This window comes from Lissotriton vulgaris, chromosome 2_1, assembly GCF_964263255.1.
Source record: "Lissotriton vulgaris chromosome 2_1, aLisVul1.2, whole genome shotgun sequence".
NCBI lineage: Eukaryota > Metazoa > Chordata > Amphibia > Caudata > Salamandridae > Lissotriton > Lissotriton vulgaris.
The window spans coordinates 828,930,260-828,955,872 of record NC_141687.1 but is presented as its reverse complement, the minus strand read 5'-3'; the positions used below and the strand labels follow the sequence as shown (position 1 = coordinate 828,955,872).

The window sequence follows — 25,613 nt, the reverse complement described above, 5'->3', positions numbered from 1 at the left end:
TTTGATGCAGAATTACCAATAATGCGATTACGCCCGCTTGCATAATTAAGAGAATTTGGGTGGGAAATCCTAATACAAAAGCACATTTAGCGAGTGCCTGCTGCTGTTTATGTTCTGTTGTATTTAGCGCTATGTCCTTAGTGCAAACGCATCCTCGGCTCCATTTTAGACGAAAGGGTGCGTTTTGTAGAAACTAGTTCTAAATGCCGGGGGTAAATTGGAGGAAGATCCTATGCCAAGTGCACATTTAGCGAGCGTGTGAAGCTGCTCGCACTCTCTATTCATGCGCAACAATGTTGTGTTTAGAGGATACGTCTTAGTGCAAAAAACATTCTGCCATTCATTTTAGATCGAATTTGGTGGTAAGAAAATAGCACTAAATGCAAAGTTACTTTCTCATTTAGATCTGCTTAATGTCGCAGATTTTTTAGGTAAATCCACGTGATTACCCCTACTCCTAATATTCCTTCGTTATCATAGACAATGAGGCTGGTGCACAAATAAAGTATTGAACTTATTTGGGCAACACTCTGGACTGCTAGTGAACTGGCCAAAATAAGTATTGGACCCAGTTCAGGTATCAGTAGCAGAAGTGCAGTATTCCACCTGAATTACGCCTGAAGACTCAAGGCTTCAGGTACTTAAGGTTATCTTCTAGCCAAAGATTTTCCTGTGAATGAAATAGCAATATTATCCTAATGTGAGATTTTTATTCCTGACCTCAAACTTTGGAACCCCCTACCATTAACTATTCTGGGGTACACACATTTCCGGTGGTCCAAATGGTCTTGCTCCCTTAGTTACTGTATTATTGTACGCATTACCTATTTTGTATTCCTGGCTCCTTTCTTGCCACAATTGTGGCTTTACTCCGAACCTTCCTCTAAAATTGCTGCTTAATTGTGAGTTGAGTATGATGGATGTATTATGGATGTGTGCTGTCCATCGCCTTGTTGATAATTGTCTATTTGACTGCCGCTCAAACTCAGGATATATCTGCTAATTACACTTCTTATTTGGAGAAAGACTTCCTAGACACATGCCCCCTTTGATCCAATTGGTATTTTGGATCTGAAGGGTTTCAATTCAGGTGTATTCGTTGGCACCGTAGAATATCAGGAGAAACCCTGCTGTGGATTGGTGCATGGTTCCCACACATTACTTTGATACAAGGCTTTTCCTGATGGGACCGCTGTTGATATATTCAAAGTTAAGTATCATTTGCATCCAGTCCAAATGGGATCTTTTACAGTTCTACAAGAGTTTGACATCGGCAAATCCTGTCACACTGGAACCATATTATCCAGGGGAAGGCAGAGCACCTCTTACACCTTACCAGCAGTTCCCACTATAATGAGGCGGGGAACTAAGGGTCTACATCTTTCCAAATGGAGTCAAGGATATTTTAATTAACTTCCAGGTGCACCATTACTCCTTTTCAATGTCAACTTTTAAGTTGCAAAGATGGATAATCGTGAATATCAGTTGATTACCTCCAAGGACTAAGTTGTCCAGAAATGGCGTATCTCAGCAGTAAATACCAACAGTCCTGATGCTATGCCTGTGATTGGTTCTTTCTTTCTCTTTCTCTGAAATGTATACAGTTTGCATTCTTCTGACCATGAGGTAGGATTTCATTATAACTTTTTGTAGGAGATTACAGGATGGTATTGACTCCCTCTGAAGGGAAGGAGGGATGAAAGGGTGGGTGGAAGATGATGGACACCAGAGTGTGACAACTGAGGCAGCCCACAACAGAAGTTAAGTTGTTTTTGACCATGTAAGTGATGGATCCATCATAAAACAAGCCTAGTGCTTTAAATCTGAGTCTACGAAAAAACTACAAAGCCAACCCAAGAATCTATTATGATGCATTTGTAGAAAACAACATGAAAGTGATTGAAGTCTGAGATATGAAAAGACATTTGGTGTGAAATGTAAACCTTTTTGCTCTTTCTACTCTTACTAACGGAGGCCCCTCAGGGCAGAGTAATGAGTAACTCTTGTTCTCTTCTCTAAAGGCCTGATGCTGCAGGATTTGATTCAAGCCAATCTGATCTCTGAGTACATTATTGTGCAGATCCCAGAGTCCGTCATTGATCTGCGAGGGAGCAGTCAGGTAAGAAACTCACTGCATCATGTTCCTCTAATCAATAGCCATGACTATTTCTGCTCATTGTAATTTTGTCATCACTTGTGAACTATATATTTATCTCTGTGTCGAAAAAACTCTGTATTTGTTTCCTGTCACAGAATACCTAGACTTTTCTGATCAGCTTTAGAGTCTAATAGTTTCATGCAAACTCATATTGTTACCAGTAAGCAATGGACAAAAAAGTAACTCATCAGCTAAGAGCGGCATGACAAAGAGTGTCCCCAGCTAACCTTTGTTCTCAAATAGGCTTGTGACTAGGTACACCCCATTGCTCTGAAGTATAAGTTTGGGATATAGTATGTATTTCAAGGTGTGGCTCATGTTTACCCATGTCCCCTCATTGGTGAAGCATACAATAAATCATGATACCCTCTTGACATGACACTGACCCATTTCTGTTGAACCGCAGCCAATGAATGGCACATTCCTAAGAACAGATTACATCCCGAGAGATTCTGATGTTCTTAGCCCTTGCTCCTATTCCTCCACTACTGTTTGGGAATACCTGTATGTACAGGCATAACTGGGAAAAGTGTCTCCAGAATATGCTGTCACTATTAAGCAGTTTGAAAGAGATAAGAGTATGTGTGGAATTTCTGTCCTTTTGGAAAGCTGCATTCTCTTCGACTGATGCATCTTAAAGAGTAATGCTTACTAAAGCATGATGATTGGCACACGGTGCTGCCTGACAAGCTTCAGAAATGGACAGATGCATATGGAAGGCCACAATGTTGACTTTGATCTGGATACAAGTATGAGTTAGATGACTGTGAAGTCTTCAAGGAACCAATGTTCCACATATGTTGTAAGAGGATGGAGAAATCCTATTCCTGCACCGGTGGCTTTTTATGCTTTCATCCACGATGGATGATCAGTAAATGATCTGAAAACTCTCATTTGTGAGTAATAAAATGAGTGTTTCTGGTAATATAGAGTTTCTGTAGAAGCATGACCATTCTGTCTCACTGCAAATATTTGGTCCTCATGCCTAGCTTTAAAAGAACTTTTTAATGGCTGGGTCTCTAATGGGACCATGTTGATGGAGCAGTGCAAATAAAATGATGTGATATAGCCTCATTTCAGTTAAGTAGATTTCCAATTACTGGCATGTTTTGTTATCCAGTATTATGGGTGTCTTTCATAGATTCACATGCCTGAATCATTACCCCTCGTCGAGACGGGAGTCTCCGGTACATAGAAAAGTAATGTCCTATAGACATACATAGAGAATAGTAGGCCTAAAGGCCTCATCTTAGTAACATATCCATGTCTTTTTGTAAAAAGGACCAAACTCTAGAGAAGAGCCAATCAGCTATCACCTCCCTCTAGAACCTTCCTGGCAGGAGCCTCAGTCCCTCAGATTTTTCTACTGCACGTTGTGCTAAGGGAGTCTCCTCTGAGCTCTGCTCAGATTCTGTGTTTTTTCACTTCATTAAATAACTTTGTTGTCAAGGATTCTTTTCTACTGTGGATTATCTTCAAATACATTCTTTAAAGAAGGTCTGGTAAGGAAGAGGTTGCTCTGCTCTGATCCTCACAATGACTGCATTTACTGTCTATACCGCAGGCCAAAGGCTGCAAGGTCTGTCGCACTTTCTCAAATAAGTTTTTGAGACCAGAAAGGAGGTTTTTTATTTTCTCCAGTGACCATGATGAGGCGTTGTCCTCAGCGTCTAGGAGACCTCAAAAGAGAAGAGAATCTCCTCAGACTCATTCCTCAGGGGAACGTCCTGAGAAGGCCCTCAAAAAGACCACTCATGTGTCTTCTGGGCACAGTCCTTCAAAATCTCCTCACTCTGTGGAAAAGGAGAGTGAGGGACTTGCTTTTGGAGAAAAATCATATAAAAAAAGACGACTTCTGAGCCGTCAAAATCACCTCCTCTGGTCATAGGACCCTTCAGAAAGGCGTCTTCTATACCTTCTGATATAAAGACTAAGAAGCCAACCTCGTCAACAGGATCGTCGACGAAAAAAACATAATCATTGCCTATTACAGCCTCTTCGTCTACGATGGCCTCGTCTACGATGGCCTCATCTACGATGGCCTTGTCTACGATGGCCTCGTCTACGACTCCTCGTCTACGACTCCTCGTCTACGACGGCTCGTCGACGGCGTCGTCGACGACGGCCTAGTCTAGGACTACTCGTCTACGACGGCCTGTCTAGGGCGTCGACGATGGCCTCATCTACGATGGCCTCATCTACGATGGCCTCATCTATGATGGCTCGTCTACGATGGCTCGTCTACGATGGCTCATCTACGACGGCTCGTCCACGACAGCGTCGACGACGAGACCGTCGATGACCGCGTCGACGACGGCCTCGTCTTTGATGGCTTGTCTACGATGGCCTCATCTACGATGGCTTGTCTACAATGGCCTCATCTACGATGGCTTGTCTACGATGGCCTCATCTACGATGACTTGTCTACGATAGCTCGTCTATGACTGCTCGTCTACGATAGCTCGTCTATGACTTCTCGTCTACGACGGCCTGTCTACGTCGTCGACGATGGCCTCGTCTACAATGGCCTCGTCGACGATGGCCTCATCTATGAGGGCTCGTCTACGACGGCCTGTCTACGGCGTCGACGATGCCCTAGTCTGGAATGGCCTCGTCTATGATGGCCTAGTCTACGATGGCCTCGTCTACAACGGCCTCATCTACGATGGCTCGTCTACGACGGCGTCGACGGCCTTGTCTACGATGGATCGTCTATGGCGTCGTCTATGACGGCCTCGTCTATGACTGCTCGTCTACGACGGCATAGTCTATGACTTCGATCTCGTCGACGGGCTCGTCGACGAGGGAAATTCCGACAATTCTGGAATCTCTTATAAGGTGGTTGAGAAGGCTGCTCAACGTTTTAAGATCTCAATGGCATCTCAAGAACAGTACTGCTTATTGCATGACTTCAAAGAACCTCTCAAGAAGGCATTAAGGTCAATACCGATAATCGATTACCTATAGTCAGAAGGGGTATAGGGCGCCAGATACAGCACCGGCGTGTTTAACAGGATATCCTAAGCCGGACTCCGTAGTGACACAGGCGGCCCAGAAGAACTCCAGGAATCCTTCGGCCCCTTTGTCGCTTCCTCCTGATAAAGGGGGGGAAAAGAGTGGACAACATTGGGAACAGGTTTTCCTCAATGTCGGCAAGGACGGTAAAGGCCACGAGCGCTCTTGGGACGCTATCATAGACAATTGTGGGCACACATAGCCCCATACCTGTCGGAGTTGCCAGATTCATCCAAAGAGGATTCTGCTAGATGGTGAAGCATCAGCGTCAGAAACAATAGACTGCGCAATGGATATCGCTATGACAAGGTTCCGCCAGTTGGCTGGAGCAGCAGTCTTGCGGCTCCAAGGATGGCTCTTTCCGTCCTGAGGTGCAAACAAAGATTTTGGACATGCCATATTATAGCCAGTTGCTATTTGGCACAAAAAATTAACGAAGCATACACTGCGAGAACTTTGGGCACTCTTCAGTATAAGAACCAGTCCTTTAGTGGAAATGGAGGAAGAGGGCGGTCTTCCTACAGAGGAAATTATCAATACAAGTCTTCCAGCTCTTCAGGCCAGAGTAGACCGCAATGCCAACAGCGCCAACAACAGCAAAACAAGCAATCCTCTTTTGGGAAGTCGTCCTTTCAAGGTAAAGGACAGAGAAAATATAGGGCTGCTTCTACGAGAGATCTCGATTATGCTGTAGACAGGAGCAATAGAGAGGGTACCTCCATCTCAGAAGAGAAAAGGGTTTTATTCCCGCTTCTTTTTGATCCAGAAAAAAGACAAGAAGTGGAGACCAATCTTGGACTTCAGGGCCCTCAACAAATTCCTAAAGAAGCAGTCGTTTCGCATGGTAATCGAGGAGGTCTTGCAACTACTGGAAGAGCAGGATTTTTATAGCGTCCCTAGTCCTACAGGACGCTTACTTCCATATCCCATTTCACAGGAATCATAAAAAGTACTTGCGATTTGCAGTAGTGTGCAGACACTTGCAGTTTCGCGTTCTGCCTTTCGGGCTCAAGTCTGCACTGCGCATATTCATGAAATGTCGTTCCCTGGTGGCGGCATATTTCAGACAGTGCTATCACAAGTCTTTCCATATCTGAATGGCTGGCTGGTCAAGGCTCCATCCTTGGAAGACGCGTCCCGGTCTCCCAATGCCTGTTTAAAGCTTTGCGATTGCTTGGGTCTCACCCTCAATCAGGAAAAATCGGTCCTACAACCTTGTCAGTGCATCAGTTTCCTAGGTGCAACCCTGGACGCACAGTCAGCAAAAGCTTTCCTATCCAGAGAGAGGCTGAACAAGCTCCTTGCACTAGCTGTTATAGTAGCCTCGAAGAAAGTCTTGACAGTCCGCCTCTTCAAATCCCTCCTGGAGATGATGTAATCGTGTATCCTCCTGATTCCTCACTGTCGACTACGAATGAGACCTCTACAGGAGGCGCTCTCGAAGCAGTGTGTCCAAGGCACAGGGTCATTCGACGACCACATAAAAGTGAATCCTTAGATGGTCGGAGCCCTGCAATGGTGGTCGTCATCTCAAAACCTGTCTCAAGGCTTGTCATTCCTGCTTCCGGCTGCCCCTCATGTTGTCACAACAGGCGCCTCCTTGAAAGGCTGTGGAGTTTTTCTGCAAAAGCTACAGATAAGCGAAAAGTGGTCTCCTATGGACTGCGGGCGGTCTTCCTGGCCCGTCAAGCTTTCCTGCCAAGAATAAAACATCCCCTGGTGCTCATCCGGACAGACAACTCCACGGCTAAGCACTACCTCAACAAAGAGGGAAGGCCACGCTCGCTGACACACTCTCGCGAGTTTGAAAAAAAATAAAAATAAATCTGGAATTGGTTCATACTCCACAATATATCCCTAAGGGCGGAATATGTCCCAGGCACGGACAATGTGCTCACTGACGCTTTGAGCAGGCAGAAAACATCGTCACACGAGTGGGAGCTAGATCAACAAATTATCGACCAGATCTTCTCCAGATGGGGCACGCCGCAAATCGATCTATTTGCGACGAGAATGAACGCCAAATGCCCACACTTTGCAAATTGGCATCCCTAGTCAGGGTCTCTAGGGAATGCATCTTCCATCGCATGGCGCAACGTCTTTGCGTACGCCTTTCCGCCATTCCCGATGCTTCCCAGAGTCCTCAGGAAAATTTAGGTGGAGCTGTGTACTCTAATTTTAATAGCCCCAACTTGGCCAAGGCAACATTGGTTCACAGAGCTCCACCGTCTATCCCTGGAGCCGTCTGTCCACCTGCGCCATTATCTATCTATGCTTACAATGAACAACAATCAAGTTCAACATCCGGATCTGAAGTCTCTCAGGTTAGCCGCCTGGCTCCTGAGTCCAGTGAGTTCCACAATCTGAATATTCCACAAGACTGTAGACATTCTTGCCAGAGCAAGGGCGGATAGCACGACTTCCCTGAAATGGGAGCGCTTTTGTGTTTTGTGTGCAGATCACGGAATTCGGCCTTTCTCCACATCACTGGATCAACTTTTACCTTATCGATTACATCTGGCACAGTCGGGCCTAGCCCACTCCTCCATTAAAGTACACTTAGCAGCAATATCCCGTTATAAAAGAACTTCAACGAGTCCATCGCTCTGGTCCAACGGGTTGATTAAGCAATTTCTAAAACGATTATACAGATCTCCGCCAGTAAGGATGTTGCCACCTACCTGGCATCTCAATGTGGTTCTTATCCAGCTCATGAAACATCCGTTCGAACCAGTACACAGAGCTGACCTAAAGTATGTCTCGTTGAAAACAGCACTCCTGGCGCTCACATCTGCAAGGAGGGTCAGTGAGCTACAGGAGTTTTCAATCCAGGATCCTTTTCTACAGTTTAAAAACGACAGAGTAATCCTGAGAACCAATCCTAGGTTTATCTCAAAAGTCCCGTCGGACTTCCACCTAAATGAACCTGTGGTTCTGAGTTCCTTCTTTCCAAACCCAAGCACGGCAGCTGAGAGATCACTGTTTTCTTTGGATCTCAAGCGATGCTTGAAGTTTTACATTGACAAAACGAAAACATTCAGGAAACCTAACCAGCTATTCGTAGCTTACAGCAGTTCTAGGAAAGGTCTACCGCTTGCCAAGCAGAGCAGGGCTCGAAAAATCCCCAAAATGGTACTAGTCCTGAAGGTCTAGTACCTTGAAAAATCTCCTCGACCTAACCGCAACCTACTCGACCTCTGTCTCTGAAAGCGGAGCAAATGTGGCAAGATAACAAGATTTAAAGGCATCTTGATTTCTCATCAACTTTGTGAGCTATAAAAATGGCTTTAAATCTTGTAATCTTGTCTCCTTTGCTCCGTTTTCAGAAACAGAGGACAAAAGTTAGTTTGTGTTCCTACTTGCCAGAAAGATTGAGTAGGACCTAAAAGCAGCTCGCCCTTGTTAAATTTAGCTCGCATATGCGAGCGGTCGAGTGGATTTTTCGAGCCCTGCAGAGCATCTCCAGATGGATTTCTACAGCCATTGCTTTCTGTGATGACCAAGCTGGACAGCCATTGCATTCCAAAGTGAGAGCGCATTCCACAAGAGCTATGTCCACTTCTTTGGCTCTCTTTGCAGGGTTGTCAGTCATTGACATTTGCAGGGTGGCAACATGGAAGTCGCCGCAACCCCTTCTCTAGGCACTACTGCCTGGATACAGAGCTGATGAATGATGTAGCAGTGGGACAAACAGTGTTACGCCATCTATTTCAGTAAGGTGAGCCTTCCTCCGTCCTACTCTGGTATGCACATTTCTTTAGTAATACTTACTGTGGATGTCTAATGATAGTTCATGCTCGCATGGTGTGTCTTATCTAAGGACTTGTATATGCTGTTCCATCAGAAATGTGCACTCTGCATTGCTTGCTACTCTGATTCAGGTATGTGAATCTATGAAAGACACACATAATACTGGATAAGAAATGCATTACTTACCTGTAACTGCAGTTATCCAGTATTGGTGTCTTTCATAGATTCACATGCAACCCTCCCGCCTTCCCTGGAAGGACTCACCTAACTCGCTGTGTCACGCCTACTTAGCTTAGTGCGTAAGAAAATCTGAGGGACTGAGTCTCCTGCCAGGAAGGTTCTAGAGGGAGGTGATAGCTGATTGGCTCTTCTCTAGAGTTTGGTCCTTTTTACAAAAGGACATGGATACGTTACTAAGGTGAGGCCTTTAGGCCTACTATTCTCTATGTATGTCTATAGGACATTACTTGTCTTTGTACCAGAGACGCCAGTCTCGACGACTGGGAATGATTCAGGCATGTGAATCTATGAAAGACACCAATACTGGATAACTGCAGTTACAGGTAAGTAACACATTTCTTTCCAGGAATCCAGCAGGGCCACTGTCCTGGCAAATAGGCAAAATAAATAGCAGCATTTATGGTAATGAGAAGCAGATGCCTATTTTTGTGAAAAGCCCAATAACTAAATCTCAACCATTTTCTGTTCCTAACGTTTTTTTCCCACCTGCTCATGTTGACTATATTGTTTTACAAGATGCCAAATTTTGCATATCTGGCCAACCCAGGTGAAAAGGCAACCCAGATTGAAAGAGGAGAGCAACAAATTATCCCCTTTCCCGTTTGCTTCATAGGCATTCTGTATCCTGCAGAACAGTCAGAAGGTTGTAGGAGTCACATTGTTGTTGACTAGGAGAAGCATGTCCAATAACCAGAACTGCTGAAGTCAGACTGGTATCTTCCATATGTTCAAATCCCTGAAGTTCCACAACTTTTGAAGAGTCCGCAGGATTAGAAGTATTAAGGGAGGTGTTAAGGATCTAAATAGAGCATCCCAAAGAGACCTGCTTCCTACTCAGATGGAAAATTCAGCACCATTCATAAAGCATTGATCTCTAGGACCTAGTGTAGGCAACATCTTTCAGTACACTTTGATGTCACAAACACTTGGCGATTATTAACATAGTAAAACCTGAAATAAAGATTTAAATCTGTTCATTGAGATAATATGTGTGCAGATCATGCCTGTAGGCATGTTCAAAATGTTAACATACACTCTGTTCCCTTTATAAGTTTAGATAGATCCCAGGTTGAAACACTGCAGTTCATCTCTGGTTCAACTTGCATTTATGTGACACATGAAAAAATCTATTTAATAGCACCTGTTTCCTTCTGTTCAAATAATATGATACAGGAAATGTTTAAGAGGGCTCAAAACTTAGAGAATGATAACGATGAGATAACATAACTCATTCTGTTTCATGTTGAACCTAACCTATTGTGTAGTCTAAAAGGATATTGATACTTATCCTTATAGAAGATGAAGGAAACTAATGTGAGGCTCAGATAAGGAGCATTGGGTTCCAAATGGCTGATATGAAGCATTTTGTCTTGAGGTATGGATTCCCCTGCCATGTGTCAATGTGTTTTTCATGACTGTTTTTGGAAGTCCAGAAACTTTCAACAACCATTCTTTCAGGCGATTGAACATTTGAGTCCCCCTCTTTGGAGAAACTAGTGTAGTGAAGAGCATGATGCCATTGGAACTTATCGTTGTGGTACGATATGAAAATGATGCCTGTTTCCTTGAGCACCAAAACTCTGTAAGTGAAAAAATGCAAGCTGTAATGAGCAACCTTCCTGTATGAACAGATCTGGATGAAGAGATTCATATGCATCATTGCTGGTTAATAAAGAAAGCAAGACTGAATAGTTTTCAGAGATTTGGTACATTATTGGGTGTGGACTGATCTCAAGACAGATAGCTGTCGAAATAGATATATAAATGGATATTGCTGGCTCCTTGAAAAATTAAGGTGGGCAGCCACTATTTTTGTGAATGCTCTTAAGGGGTATATCAGACCACATTCAGTGTCCACAGGACTGGCCAATTGTGGTTGAGGTTTTTTGACACTGGTGTCCTGGGAGTCCAACCTGGTATGGCTCTGCAAACTGGGCCATGTAGAACCCTTTGCGTATTTGGCTGTCACGTTAACAAGGGTGACTAGTCGCAGGCTTCTCAGAGAGTTAATGTGAGAAGCATGAACTCAGAACTCAACTTTCAACCATCACACAAAATAAGGTACTGGCCAGCCATCCAGATGCTTATTTTTTTATGTAAAAATAAATTCCTTTAATCACACAGCAAAACTAAATACTACAAAATTAATGTAAGAGGTGTGCAGGGTCGAAAATGATGTTCCTATAGACAGTGAGGTGGTGCACCCCCCTACTTCTTTGTTGTCTTGGCTAAATCTCCACTCTTCTTCCACTGTAGACAATATCCCTTATCTATAGTCCGCAAGAAACAACAGGTTTAGTTCAATTTCATTTTTTATTTTGCCCCTTCTTGGCAAAAAGTGTGAAAGAGAGCAACTGACCTGTCTGAATGCGTTCAGTATTCAGGACTTTTGTGCAGGCTTCATTTTTACCTGCTGGCTTCTGTAGCAGTTAAGGCTGTGCAGCAGGAGCCGACTGGCTCCCTCCCTCACGGCAGCAGCTCATCTCCGGCGTGGGCTGCCCCGACAGTCTCACTTGGGACGATAGTCTCTAAATTAATTGATGTGTGGGCCTAAGTGGTGGTCCTCTTGACTGGCTACAGCAATGTCCTAGGGTGGCAGTTATAGCAACTGGGCCGATCTCCTTTGTAATGGTGTCCACTGATAGTTGCAGCCTCCAGGCCAATTGGAGAAATATCTCTGAGAACCAATGTTTCTTTCTTACTGTATCAGCTGCAACTCCACCAGTCTTGCAGCCTGCAGCAATCTGTTAGGCAACATGGGTAATTTGGTACATTTGTAAATGCAACTTACATAAAAACTGCACAGAGCATCCATAAAGGACCGTACAGATCACTCCTAGCTTTGCGTCAGAGGATAGTCTACTTTCTCTGACTGCTGTTCACGTAAAGCACATGCTGAGCATCTCCTCCTGGACAGTCGCTCCTTCTCTACGGTCCTTCCTTTTCTCAGCAGGCAGACTGGCTTCTTGACATTTCAGTGAGATATTTAGCTCCTCTTGCAGAAAGTGCAGGCCATATGTGATCTCCCCACATCTCTAGGATTATGAGTGTGAGGCAGAAACCATCCTGGATTGTACAGCAGCTCTTTTGTACTCTGTAGAGCACTCCCCTCCCTGTCCAAGGACAGATTGGGCCTCAAACAACGTAGGGTGGTTTGGATCCCACTTATCTGCACATTTTCCTGACAGGGGATGTGGATCAACTGTATAGCGCTTCTGATAGAGAATTCTAGTCACAGTGGGACTCACAGTTGGTAATAATGGACCAGTTTTCAAGCAGGAATATCAAAAACATGGGCACAGTGAAGTGTGAAATCTCTGCACTTGTCTATAATCAGGCTTTGTGATCCGAGTCAGACACATATGCAGGCCCTTTCTAGAAATGTGCTCACCTTGAACAACAGAAACTGCATTTCCACCTTAATCCATACCACCTACTGATAAGCAGTGCTCACAAGAAAAATTAACCATAGCAAGGTCATCACCATTCAGTTTTTAAGGACAGCCCTGTCTCAATTCAATTCAAGGATTCTTTATTCGATGATTAAAAGTCACCATAACAGCCCTGTCTCAATTCTTCTAACCTCCGTGCCTGGCTTTGCCTTCTACAGCCACAGTGCAGGCAGTGCACTTCGGCTGAATGTTGGGAAACGTACGTCATCCTCCATCCTGTGCCAAGCTAAAACAATCATCTGAAATGGTTCCAACTGGCTCCACTCCTCAATTCACACACACGTAGCATAATTATTTTAATTTGTTTGGGCCTGCTGCTAGCAGTGCTGTGCACTGCATGTTGGTCCCTTTAGCTTGACAAGAGATTATGGCTGAACGGAAAGTCATTTCGCACGAGAGTGGAGGAAGGTGCTTTCAAACTGCAGCACGGACATAGGCCTTTGGAGTGAGAATGAAAAATAACTTGACAAAAGAGTTTGTGTGGCATACCCTCCTTCACACTAACCTGCTCTGCCTCAACAAATGAAATCATGATCCTGGTGGTGAAGTGCCGCAGAGCGTCTACAGAGCTCCAAGTGCACTGCTCAGCTCCGCTCAGTGCAGAGCAGCTCAGGGAACAGCCCAGCAGGCAGTGTCTCACTGAAAGGCAGCACAGGACCCCATAGTGGCGCTTCTGCTTTTGCAACCTTGCCTAGACATGGGTCCTATGCACACTGTGTCACTGGAGCCAAGATATATGGCTGATCAGCCCTAACTAGGGCAAAGCCAGTCCTAGATTGCTTGCATTACATTTCAGGGAGGATCTCTTATGGCAGTTCTGCTGGACTGTTCCTATTTGGGCAGGTTCAAGACTGATTTGCATTTGGCTAGGTCCAAACTGAGGTGGTATGGTGTGAAAAAACAATGGACTGGGATGAAGCCCTAGTGATTGAAACTAATTCAAGCATTCCATCCGTCACATTTTTGAATACTTTACTGTGTGGCTCACATTTGCAGCACACCAACAGTCTGCCAGAGCTGCCACTCTTTCTCTCTCCCTGTAGCGTCTGCCCTTGGTACCACAGAAGTCATCCTCACTCATCCTGACTGCGGATTCCAGTACTCCACTCCCCTTAACAGAAAGTGCCTGACCAGATCAAAGTTAGGGTCTAGCTTTGCTCTAAAGAGCCAATGCATGAGCTAAGCATTGAAAATATTGGTGGGTAAATTATGGAGCAAACATTATGTACAAGTATGAAAACGTCTCCTCAAGATTATTGTTAAACATTCGGACACTGAGAGGATTTCACCTTATCAGAATATATCACCTAATTGAGAGGCATGTATATTAAAATTGATTTTAAACTTGGAAACGTATGTACCCCCGCCCAGACGACAATACAATAAACAAATGCTAAGATGCAAGTCATTTGTCATGTTGTCCTTATATGTAATGTGGCCCTGATTTTTATTGTATATGGAGCAATTGTATAGCCTAACAAATCATACTCAAGAGGCTTTTGCTTTTGTACAGCACACAGTCTGAACTCGCATATTTGAAGGTGTTGTCATATGCAGTAATGGAGAAAAATGTGGTTAGTTGGTCAAACCGGGATTGATCCCATGTTTTGTAGTTTCGCATTGTATAATTTAGCCACTAGCTAGCAATCATTTTCGCTCTCCTGCTTACCATCAGAGATTAAGGCATTGACATTAATTTCTTGCAAATGAGCCTAAAGCATGGGGAGCAGGTAGAAGTACATTAAATGTTTCCTTATTTTGAGCTCAAGGGGCAAAGAAAATGTTGAGGTGATGTACCTGAGGCAGCAATTAAGACACTGGTCAGCGCTTTAGTCTTGTCATCACTAGACTATTGTAACGGGCTATTTCTTAATGCCCAGGCCAGGGTCATACAAAAGTTACAGTCCATTCAGAATGCGGCTGCACGACTGATTTCAGGAACTACTAAGTTCAGTCCCATTTCAGATACGATCAGGCAGTACCACTGGTTACCGATCCACAAAAGAATAAAGTTCAAGTCCTTGTGCATAGTTTATAAATCACTCAACAACCAAGGACCGCATGCCCTCAAAAACCAATTAACTCCCTACATACCCTGCATACAGTTACGCTCTTCCACCTTACACCAATTACTAATTCCTCGAACAAAAACAGTGTCTTGGGGTGACCGCCGCTTTTTAGTGGCCGCACCCAAACTCTGGAATGCCCTTCCTCAGTACATCAGGACGAGTCCGTCACTCCAACAATTTCGAAAACTCTTAAAAACATGGCTCTTCAATCAGTGAGGCGGTGACTACACACAGGAGACAGATGATTTTTTAGCGCCGAGACGCCTATGGGTATTTGCTGCGCTCTATAAATGTCAAAAATAAATAAATAAATAAAAATGTAGAGCATGCATCTGGCTTGAACTGGTAGTTGTTTGCCGACCTCCACTTTCTCACCACTATAACCCAAAGTAGCATGTACTATCACAGAGTTAGTTAACCAAGTTCAACCCCACAAAGCCCAACAACTTATTCTGTTGCTTGTTAAACTGGCACCATCTTGAAAGTGCTCAGAAGCTATTATGTGGTGTGAGAGCTGGGCTATATAAGTGTATCACTATCAATTATGTTATATTAGCTGGATCACACTTCTACACTTGGTGGAGGGAGAATTTGCTTCAGTATTGTGAGTTTGCATGTCAATTAAAGGACCCATGTTTTTTTCTAACTCTTGGGTGACCAGGTTTTCAAAACCCATGACAGGCGGTAAGTGTTAGCATAGGAATACAAACAATAGTCACTAGCATACCACTATGATGTCACATAGTTCCTAAGACATTTATATGTAAACTTGTTTTTGTGGTGATCAAACACTAAACATATAATGGAAATGTGCTCTAGCGTAAAATTTGCAAAATTCAGCACAGACAAATAGGTTTGTAAGTGAACCTGAGGTATTGGGATCTGCTGAGCCTTTAATAGTATAGGACCTGATCTGGCTTCCTGAGGGCTCACCTTAGCCATTTTTGCAAGCAATCTCATAATCTGTGAGCCTGGCATGAAACAATGTTTATTTTAAGTTATTTTTTTAAATTATTTTTATTGAGCAGTTTCAAAATAGCATATCACAAATAGTCATTGAGTATACATTGCATAAGAGCTCTGCAAACTTCAACAACAGGAACAAAAATCCCGTCTCAGCATGACACCCTCGATTGAGTCCGACACACACACATGTTCATATAATCATATTCATGTCCACGAAACAAGCCCATGGAAACATCTACCTAGAGCACCACAGAGGATTGATGACAACAGAGGCGTCAGCACTCACTCGAACTTCCCTCCTCCTGTTCACATCGTGCGAGTGAATATTCATGCAACGGTGCCCATATATCCGTTGGCCTAGAGGATGTTGGTAGTTCCTCAATGTACAGTTCCAGTTGCTCCCGACAGTACACCATATCTCTGACCCATAAATCAACATTCGGGCGTAGTCGGCTGTCCCAAGTTAATAACACCCGCCTCTTTGCCAACAGCAGAGCAACCTTCAAAAAGCGCCCCACCTGACCCTTCACCCCAGGTAAATATCCCAGAAGGCACCCCAGGGGTGTACAGTCCACCACAAGACCAGTCATAGTGCATAGCAGAATTACCACCTCCTCCCAGTACTTACAGACCCAACTACAGTGCCACGCCAGGTGGAGGAAATCAGCACCATCCAGCCCACATCTCTTGCAACCAGCTGAATCACGCAAGCCCATCCTGTGTAGTTTTTTTGTTTTTTTGAAATGTGGTATACCATATGAATGAACTTCAAATGTATAATTCTTAAATTGCTATTATGCGCCAGACACCCTGTCAACTTACATATCTGTTCCCACATGTCCGCCGTCAGCGATAAATCCAGCATGAGACCCCAGCGTTCCATAGACTTGTCCGCCCCCGCACTGTCTCCTCCTGTACCATCTTATATAACTTAGTGAGCAATTTTTTCCTCGACTGAGCTACTATAAGCATCTGGAGCACCTTCAACGTAAACGGTTCATCTGGGAAAGTGGTATAATGGTCACATATTGCCAGGCGGAGTCTGTAACAGGTGAAGAGAAAAAGAGGTGTAGGGTTCTGTATATAGTCGAAGTCCGCATCCGAAATGTAATGCCCATTAACATACAGATCACTCAGATGTGTAAGCCCTGCTTCTCTGAGGGCCGTTATATGACCCCTCTCACCAGCCACCGACAAAGCAGCATGACCTTCTATAGGCAACACAGGTGCATATAAGCCAGGCTGCTACCGTAGTATCGATTGTGTTTATCTCCGTCTTGGGCGTCCCCCTGTTGATGTGGGTGATAATACCTTTAAGCGGCACAGGGTGGGCGTCTCCATCCTCCACAGCTACATGCGGAATAAAGTCATGTGTTTTGAACCAAAAATACGCATACTGAGCCTGACCACATAAATAATATACAAACAGATCCGGAGCATGAAAACCCCCTTTCTCAAATGGCAATGACAGAGTAGTCCAACTTATTCTTGGTGATTACCCCCCCCCCCCCTACCTCCCCCCCTGGTGAAGAGGTAGAGAAGCTTCGGGAGAATAGTAATTTTTAACACCGCGATGCGGTCTGCCAGAGACAAAGGCAGAGAAATCCAGCGGTCTACCAGCTGCACCAACTCAGTATATGCGCGCCTATAATTTTCTCGAACAACTACCTCGGGATCCCTGTGCAACCACACCTCCAGATACTTCACCGGTTCGTCCGACGATACTAAAGAGTATTCCACTTGAGGTGCCGCCGTTACCGTCGTTAACAGAAGTATAATCGATTTCCCCCTATTTATATGCAGTCCCGAAAAGAGACCAAATTTTATATATTCCTGTATTATCGGGGAGAGATATTTCTGCGGTTCTCAGACATATAGGACCATAACGTCCGCATAAAGTGAAATGCCAGCCAGCCGATTATTAAAATGTAACGCTTCTGCCCTGTTGGATTGCCTAATCTTACACGCCAGCGGCTCCAGAGCAATGGCGAATAAGAAGGGGGACAGGGGGCAGCCTTGTCTAGTACCACACCTTATGCGGAACGGCTCCGAGGTAAGCCCACCCACGCTAACTCTCACCAAAGCGTCAGTATATAGGATCTGTATCCAACGGACGAAAACTGGGGGGAATCCCATCCTATTAAGAATAAAAACATATACTTCCACTCTAAAGAATCAAACGCTTTAGCAGCTTCAAGAAGGACAGCCACCGCCTCTAATTGGGGATTGAGCACATGGAACATAGCAAATATGGTTCGCAGATTATAGGAAGTCGAGCGGTCCGGGATAAACCCTGCTTGATCTGACAAGACTAAAAGCGGCATCAAAGGCTGTAATTTAGTGGCTAAAATCTTTGCCAGTATCTTCGCATCTAGATTTATCAAAGATAACTGGCGTTTGGAATCGCAGCGCCAAGCGGGCTTGTCCTTCTTCAGCAAAGTAATGATTAAAGCCTGTCTCAGGGATGGGGGGAGCACACCTGTCTCATGAGCCTCAGTATACATTTCTAAGATGTGCGGTACCAGTAAATCTACCTGCGCCTTATAAAATTCTGCCGTCAGGCCATCTGGCCCCGGCGCCTTTCCATTGGGTAGCGAGAGTATTGCCTCCTTGACATCCTCTTCGTCAATAGGGAGGCTCGGGTATTTCCCATGGACATCTGAAAGCCATGCACACGTCGTGTCATCCAAATAGTCATTCATAGCGGATTCCGAAACACTACCTCTGGTCATATATATGGATTCATAACATGTATGGAATTATTCTAGAATGCTATGATCAGTATGGTAAGCAACTCCAGCATAGTCTATGATGTGATCAAGCGGAGGTGTATCGTACCGTTCCCGAAGTCTGTTAGCTAAAACCCTACCCGGTCTACCGCCCTCACCATACGCCCTGGCCACATATCTTTTAGCCCTATATTTCACTTATGTATAGGCCAAGGTTTTGTACTCCTCCACATGTTCACAAATTTGGGCAAGTGTCTCAGTGGATGGTGCCTCACTGTATTGGATCTCTAGGCCCTTCAACGTCTCTTCTAGCCTCTGCAGTTGCCTCCTGATGTCATGCAAAATACCTGCCGAGGTGCCGATACAGACCCCCCTGATCGTCACCTTGAAGGCTTCCCACAGGGTTGCCTGACTATCAACAGTGCCCACATTCAACTCAAAATACTGTACAATAGTGGGCCTAATCTAACAGGGCTTCAGCACGAAAGTGCCAAGTGAATGGGCGATTCGGAGTAAGGGGTTCTGCTATTTCCATGACCACCTGATTGTGGTCAGATAACGTTCTCGGGAGCATGTATATCTTCTCAACTCACCCGTTGGCCTCCCCACTGAAAATCCAGTAGTCCAATCGGGACCAGCTATTGAACGCAGGAGAAATGTGTGTGCCCTCTAGAACACCAGCATGTCACAACCTCCACGTGTCCACCAATCCCATCTCATGCATACCGTCACGAATGCATTGTGCCACCTTCAGTGTACGCGCCCCAGTTGGACTAGATTTGTCTACCTGCGGGTCAAGTTGCGCGTTAAGATCCCCACCCAATAAAAGCTCAGCTTCAGGCCATTCACGCAGCACTTTGAACAATTGTACGTAAGGTGTTGTCATCCGCAACTGGGCCATACACATTCGCTATTGTCACCAATACCCCTCCTAACTGCCCATGAACCACTGCCTAAGGACCATCTGTATCTGCACAGGTCTGCACCGGCGTGAACAGGACCCCCCTCTTTATAAGAATAACGAGGCCAAACAAAAAGAAGCCCACCTTCGCGCAACCACCCCCTCGGTGTGCTTGTTCAGGTGCGTCTCTTGAAGAAGAGCAATGTGTATCTTGTGCCTGTCCTGCTGCGATAGCACCTGTCTGGTTTTTCTGGGCGTGTTTAATCCATGAACATTCCAGGTTATACAGTTGTATATTTCACCTTTCATCTACTCCTGAAGGCAAAGCAGGAAATACACTAAGCAGTTGCATTGTTTGCAGACACGCACCTCAGTCAACTCTGTGTGTCAGGCATCCACCAAAGACAGTATCTCCGAGACGGAAATCAGAACAAACCCCCCCCCCCCCACCCACTTCAGCATACCCATCCTGCTAAAGACATTCCCCAACCCTACAACCTGCCCCCAGAAGAACATTGAAAAACAACGCAACAGGTGGGGAATACCCATCTGGGGATGTAGCGGCCAAAACCACTCCCAGATCGAATAAGGGAGGGGGCCACCGAAACCCGCCACCTCCAACCCCACCTCGAGCCATCCCATAAGGAACAGATATCACCTCTATTTTGGAGACGTGTGGGAGCAGTGCAAACAGTCACTGTTCGTGCAAGGAATCAAGGGACAAAGTATTTTAACGTCATGCTCCAGGCACCTCCCAGCACCCCCGTCTGCAAAGCGAAACACTACCTGCCGGGCGATCTCGGTATCAAAACGGCTTACCAACCATGTACCACCCCAGGCATCATGAAGCAACTCCCCCAACCTCGGGTTCACCTGCAACCCCAGCCCCCTTACTGTTCAGTCATCAACGTCAGAGGTATGTTCTGGTGTTTTCCGGCGCTGCCTCAGGGCTCGGACATGTTCCATTGCCCATTTGGGGCTCGTGAAGATCTTCCCTCCCTCCATATCTCGGATGCGCAGCTGCGCAGGATACAGCATGGCGTAGGGTATTTGATCCTGAATGAGCATTTTCTTGACACCTTGGAATTCCTTCCGCGCTGCCTGGACATTCGCAGTAAAATCCGGGAAGGAGGACAACTCATTATTTTGATAGGTGACCTTGCCCATTTGACAAGTCACCCTCAGCACTGTCGCGATCCCGAAAATTAAGTAACCTGGCAATTATGGGGCGCGGGGGAGCCCCCGGGGGGCTCTACAGCGAACATAGGAGACAACCCATCTGATCCGCAAATCTCTCTCAACATCTCCTCCACATAGTCCTCCAGCCGTCCCACGTTGGTCGATTCTGGAAGGCCTAGGACGCGTATATTATTGCGCCGAGCCCACGCTTGGATAGCCTCGTTTTTCGCTTGAATAACCGCCAGTAGTTTTGCCATGTCCGATGTCTTGGTTGTCACCTGCTGGAGCCCGTCCTCTGTATCCGTGATGCTCTGTTCCGCCTCATCAAGCCTGGCCGCGTGCTTGTCCAGCTTTGAAGAAAAGTGATCCATCCTGCCATTCAGAGCCTCGATTTTGCCATCAATGGCCTGCAGGCTGGCTTGAATGGCGGCAAGGGATCTCTCCAGGGCTGAGGATCCCTGTGCCGCTACCTCCACCTCCGAATCCGAGGCTGCGTTCTGCGACGGTTTGCTGCTTTTGCGTAAGTCAAAATTAAGACGAGGTTGAGACTTGTCCGGATTCCCCATGGTTCCTGCCCCCAACGGCTTCCGGAGTTATGGCTGCAACCTCCGCCACAGAATAAGGTAAATAAGTCTTTCTCTGACTCCACGGAGTGCGGGCCACCTCAGCCAGTAACCCCCACCGTCCAGTGCACCCCAGCACCGATCAGTAGTGTTGCAGCTAGTCCAAGGCTAGGAACTCCAAGTGAAGTTTAATGGAAATCGAAGAGCTGGCCTTCTGGGTCACTCATCACACAGTCTGCAGCCTTCTGCTTAGCCGACGCCGCTCTCCGCAAGAGAAATTCAAGATGGCGTGGCCCTGCTACTACAGCATCCAGGTAGATCAATGTAGGCCGCCTAATGGAGACAAAATGACAAGCAATCCAGCAGCTAAGGCCCCCTGAGGACGAATAAACCAGCTGCTAAGGCCCCAAGTGGTAGATTGCACAGCCTGCGCAGGGCGCCCACCTCAAGGAAGGCTACACTCACCCCTCCGGTTGCAAAAGCGCAGCTGAGCCGTGTCCCGAGTGCAGACAGGTCTGAGGCCTAGCACCCACGCCGCACTTTAGCAGTTAATTGCCAGCCTGAAGAGGCCCAACAGGCCGTGATGGCACACCTGTATCGACTCCCCGCAGGGTGCAACTTAGAACAGCTTCAGCAGGAGCGGAGGATCCAATAAAGCACTAGTCGTCAGCTGGGGGGGGGAGATGCCTCCACTCACCGCAATCACGTGGCCTGCCAGTCGCCCAGATCGGAGCCTCGCACCAGCCGCACTGCCAGATCAGAGGCCGCACTTCAGCGCCTCCTCTCAGCGCCTAACAAAGATCGCTGTCTTCTCCCTCGGCAAGGGAGGACAAGGCCACCACAATTCCCTGATGCCGGCGGGTCCGCCGCAGCTCCAGGCAGCTGCAGGGTATTTTCTTGATGTTGCGTACCGCCGCAGGACGGCTCCAACACGGCTCAGTGTTCAGACCTGCGCCGGCCGCTCAGGCAGAGCAGCAATCCGCCTCTGTGCACAGGCCGCCCGTACCTCTGCCGCAGCCGCCAAATCCACCGTTCCGGCCCAATTTACCAGCCGTGCACTCCTCCGCCGGTCCGCGGTTTCCCAGCCAGTCTTCGAGCTTGAGCCTCACAGCCACACACAGCAGATTAAGCAGCTGGCGAGCACTGACTGAGGTGCGGCCTCTCACCCTCCTTCTCCGGCGCCACGAGGGTCAAGGGCCCACGTGTCCTCAATCTCGTCTCATGGGGCACAGCCAGCGCCTCAAAGCACCTTGAAATGCGCAGTTCTCACACACCAATTCACTGCCGCAGAGCAGCCCTACAGATGGCACGAGTGAGGCATGATAGTTAAAGGATTCTTGTCTGTGGCCGGCAGAGCTACACTACAGTGCGGCCATCTTGCCAGGCACCAAGCCACGCCCCCGGCATAAAACAATGTTGTTGCAAAGATTTCTTAAAATGGTAGAAGACACAAATGTTTCACAAGTTTAGCTTGAACCTCCTCTCTTGCAGCAGGTGTAAGAAAAGGCAGCCGCTTTGCTGGTAGCCAGGATTCCCAGGTCCATGTGTGCCAAGGTGCTCCACACCAGTTGTTCTTTTCATTCTGAGATTTGTAGTCCTGGCTTTATAATTTGATAATCAAGACTATAGTACCAGAGTGCAAAAAGAAAAACAATTCATATTGGAGCAGCTAGTCAAATATAGACCTCTGAAACCTGGCAAGGGTATCTGTCCAAGCTCAATGCCGAATGTGAGATAGAGGTGTAAGGATGAGTAACAATTTACATGCCATTCTTGTGCTCATCCGACCTCGCACAACTGCCTCACGTAATTGAAAAAAAATGCTTTTGGAAATGGTATCAAAGGCTGCAGATAGAACTAGTAAAATCATAGCTGCCAATGCACTCCCATCCAAGGTGCACCAGTAGTCTTCTGTGACTTTGACAAGACCTGTCTCTGTTGAGAATACTTTGCAGAAATCTGTATCAGCTTTGTGCAATAACTTGTAGGATTCCAGATAATTAATGATATGGTGATGGACGTCTTTCCCATTCATTTTGGTAATGAGAGATTAAGCTTTCAGGGTCTAAAGAAGGCTTCTTTAGAAGAGGCGAAACAATTGCTGCCTTCCATTTGTCTGGTACTTTACCTTAGATTTAGGAAGAATTGCAGGTTTGCGTAAGATAGAGCTGACTTTCCTAATTTATTGTACTGGACAAGCATTGTTGACATATTTGTGATAGTTTTGATTGGCTAGTGGAGTTAACTGTCCCAGAGAGACTCGTGCTGGGAGTTCAACCCTAACAGACTCTGTATCTTTGGAGACTGTGGAATGTTCTCAAAATAGGTCAAGGATTTTACTGTAGAAAGAGGAAGATAAACTGTTACATGAATACTCTGATAGTTTGGGAGAGTTTCTGTCTGCTTCTGGGTTGGTGAGATTAAGTCTAAAATTTGTTTTTGAAAGTGTACTAGTTGGCTGAGGGTTTAGTCCATCTTGGTTTGAATACATTACTTGCTTTCACTTGGCCCAGCAAGGACGATATCCTGTTCTCTATGGCATTAGAGTTTTGTGTGGGTCTGACGGGAAGAATATAGCACTTTTTTTCAACCTTCAGGGTGTTCGTTTTTTTCATGCTCGAGACAGCAATGTGGACGAGGTCAAGGGCTTTGGAGGACTTTACTAAATATTTAGTATAAAATAAATCAACAAGGCCATCCCCATCCTCACTCCCAACTCGGACACAGAGCCAGATGTGCGTCGCTCGATGCTGGTTCCAGTTACCAGTGCAGAGTGGAGACAGTGCCCTTTACTCGTGATAGGCCTGAAGAGGTAGAGGAATGGGAGGGGTCTGAAGAACTTTATTGTTACCAGCATCCATTGGATGAGAAGGACAACTGACATGAGGAACTGACAAAGACTAGTGGACTAGACATCTTGCCTGACACTGGCTTGGTCCCCCCTCCTACTATGACTACGGAGGCGGGAGCCTCTTTTGCTATGGTGACGTGTAGGGCAGCTGAGTTCTTGGACATTCCGCTATCTTCAGTGGCAGTCAAGACAAATGTCTTGACAAGGGTACTTCAACCAGGAGTCGACCCCCCCAAACTCGTACTTCCATTTAATGAAGCCCTTACTGACTTCCTACTCAGGCCCTGGTCCAAGCCCTGCACAGGCACTCTCTGCTTCCTACTCAGGGACTGGTCCAAGCCCTCCATAGGCACTCTCTGCATAGGACAATTTCCCGTCCCCATTATCCTGCTCCTGGGATCCCAGTTTCCTTACCCAGCACCCCATCTTGGAGAGCTCAGTGGTCCAAGCCTCCACTACCAGAGTAAATCCTGGCTCATTCCCTACCACCCCACCGGATAGGGAATCCAAAAGGCTGGATACCTTGGGAAAGATTGTTTTCTTCTGCAAACCTGGCACTGCAGTGGGTGAATTGGGTTGATTCTTTCATTCCTTATGGGACTCGGCTGCACAGTTGCTGCCTATGGTCTCGGAGAAATTCAGAGCCATGCTCTCCCAAGCTATTGCTGACGGGATGGATGCAACTAATTTCACCGTTGGCTGGACACAACCGGCTCACTAGGCAGAATGGTTTCATCGTCCATGGCCCTTCGCGCCACGCCTGGTTGAGAACCACTGGCTTTTCAGGGGATGTCCAGATCTTGCTCATGGACATACCATTTAATGTCTCCTGTCTCTTCGGAGACAAGGCAGACTGAGCGCTTCAAGGACAACAGAGCTATGGCCAGTCAACTCTCTCTTTGGCCCAGCAGTGCTCTACTTTGGGAAAAGTTAAAGGTGATCTTTCAGCCATTTTGTCTCATTTGCGTTTGCCTGACCAACCTTCTTTAAGTCATCTGTTGTGGCTAGGTTTTGGAAAGGCTTGCAGCACGTCGTCCCACCAGGCCATTCATCATACCACAGTGGGATCTTGTTCTCACCATCTTGATGTGTGCACCCTTTGAGCCTTTGCACAATTGCCCTCTTAGGCTCTTACCTATCAAGACTGTCTTTCTAGTGCCCATAACATCTGCAAGGAGGGTCCATGAATTGCAGGTGTGATTGGCGCATCCTACCTACACCACTTTCTACCCGGACATGCTGGTCCTCCGGACACATACGTTCCTTCCTTCCGAAGTTTGTCACTGCCTTCCATGTAGGTCAAAACATATTCCTGCCTAACTTCTTTGCTCCGCCTTATCCCTCAAAAGAAGAGGAAAGACTCCACCATCTGTCCTAGAAACCTTTGTCGTCCTTCCTGGACCGTACAAAAGACTTCAACTCTTCATGGGGTACGTAGGAGTTTAAAAGGGGAATGCTGTGCAGAAATTAACCATCTTAAGATGGATCGTGCTCTGCATCAAGATCTGCTGCACATTGGCCAAGAAGCAACCCCATGAGCGTTTTGCATGCTCATTCAACCACTGATAAGGCTGCAACTACTGCTTTAACCCGCGGAGTCCTTGTCCTGGACATCTGTCCGGCAGCTACATGGGCATCCTTGCGCTCATTTACCAAACGCTACTGTCTGGACAGTCAGGTCTGTCGTGATGAGCACTTAGCCCATTCGGTCCTACAGGACGTTTTAGTGTAAAATTAGTT

General features: G+C 46.3%; 1 protein-coding gene across 2 annotated transcripts in view; it reads left to right on the top strand.

Moving 5' to 3' along the window:
* Positions 1–25,613, top strand: part of MCM3AP (minichromosome maintenance complex component 3 associated protein) — a 622,263-nt gene that overhangs the window by 495,397 nt on the left and 101,253 nt on the right. For both annotated transcript variants that reach the window (XM_086956240.1, XM_086956239.1), the window contains one exon: positions 2,022–2,119. In XM_086956240.1, the coding sequence (XP_086812366.1) occupies positions 2,022–2,119 (98 nt within the window). The remainder of the gene's footprint in view (positions 1–2,021; positions 2,120–25,613) is intronic.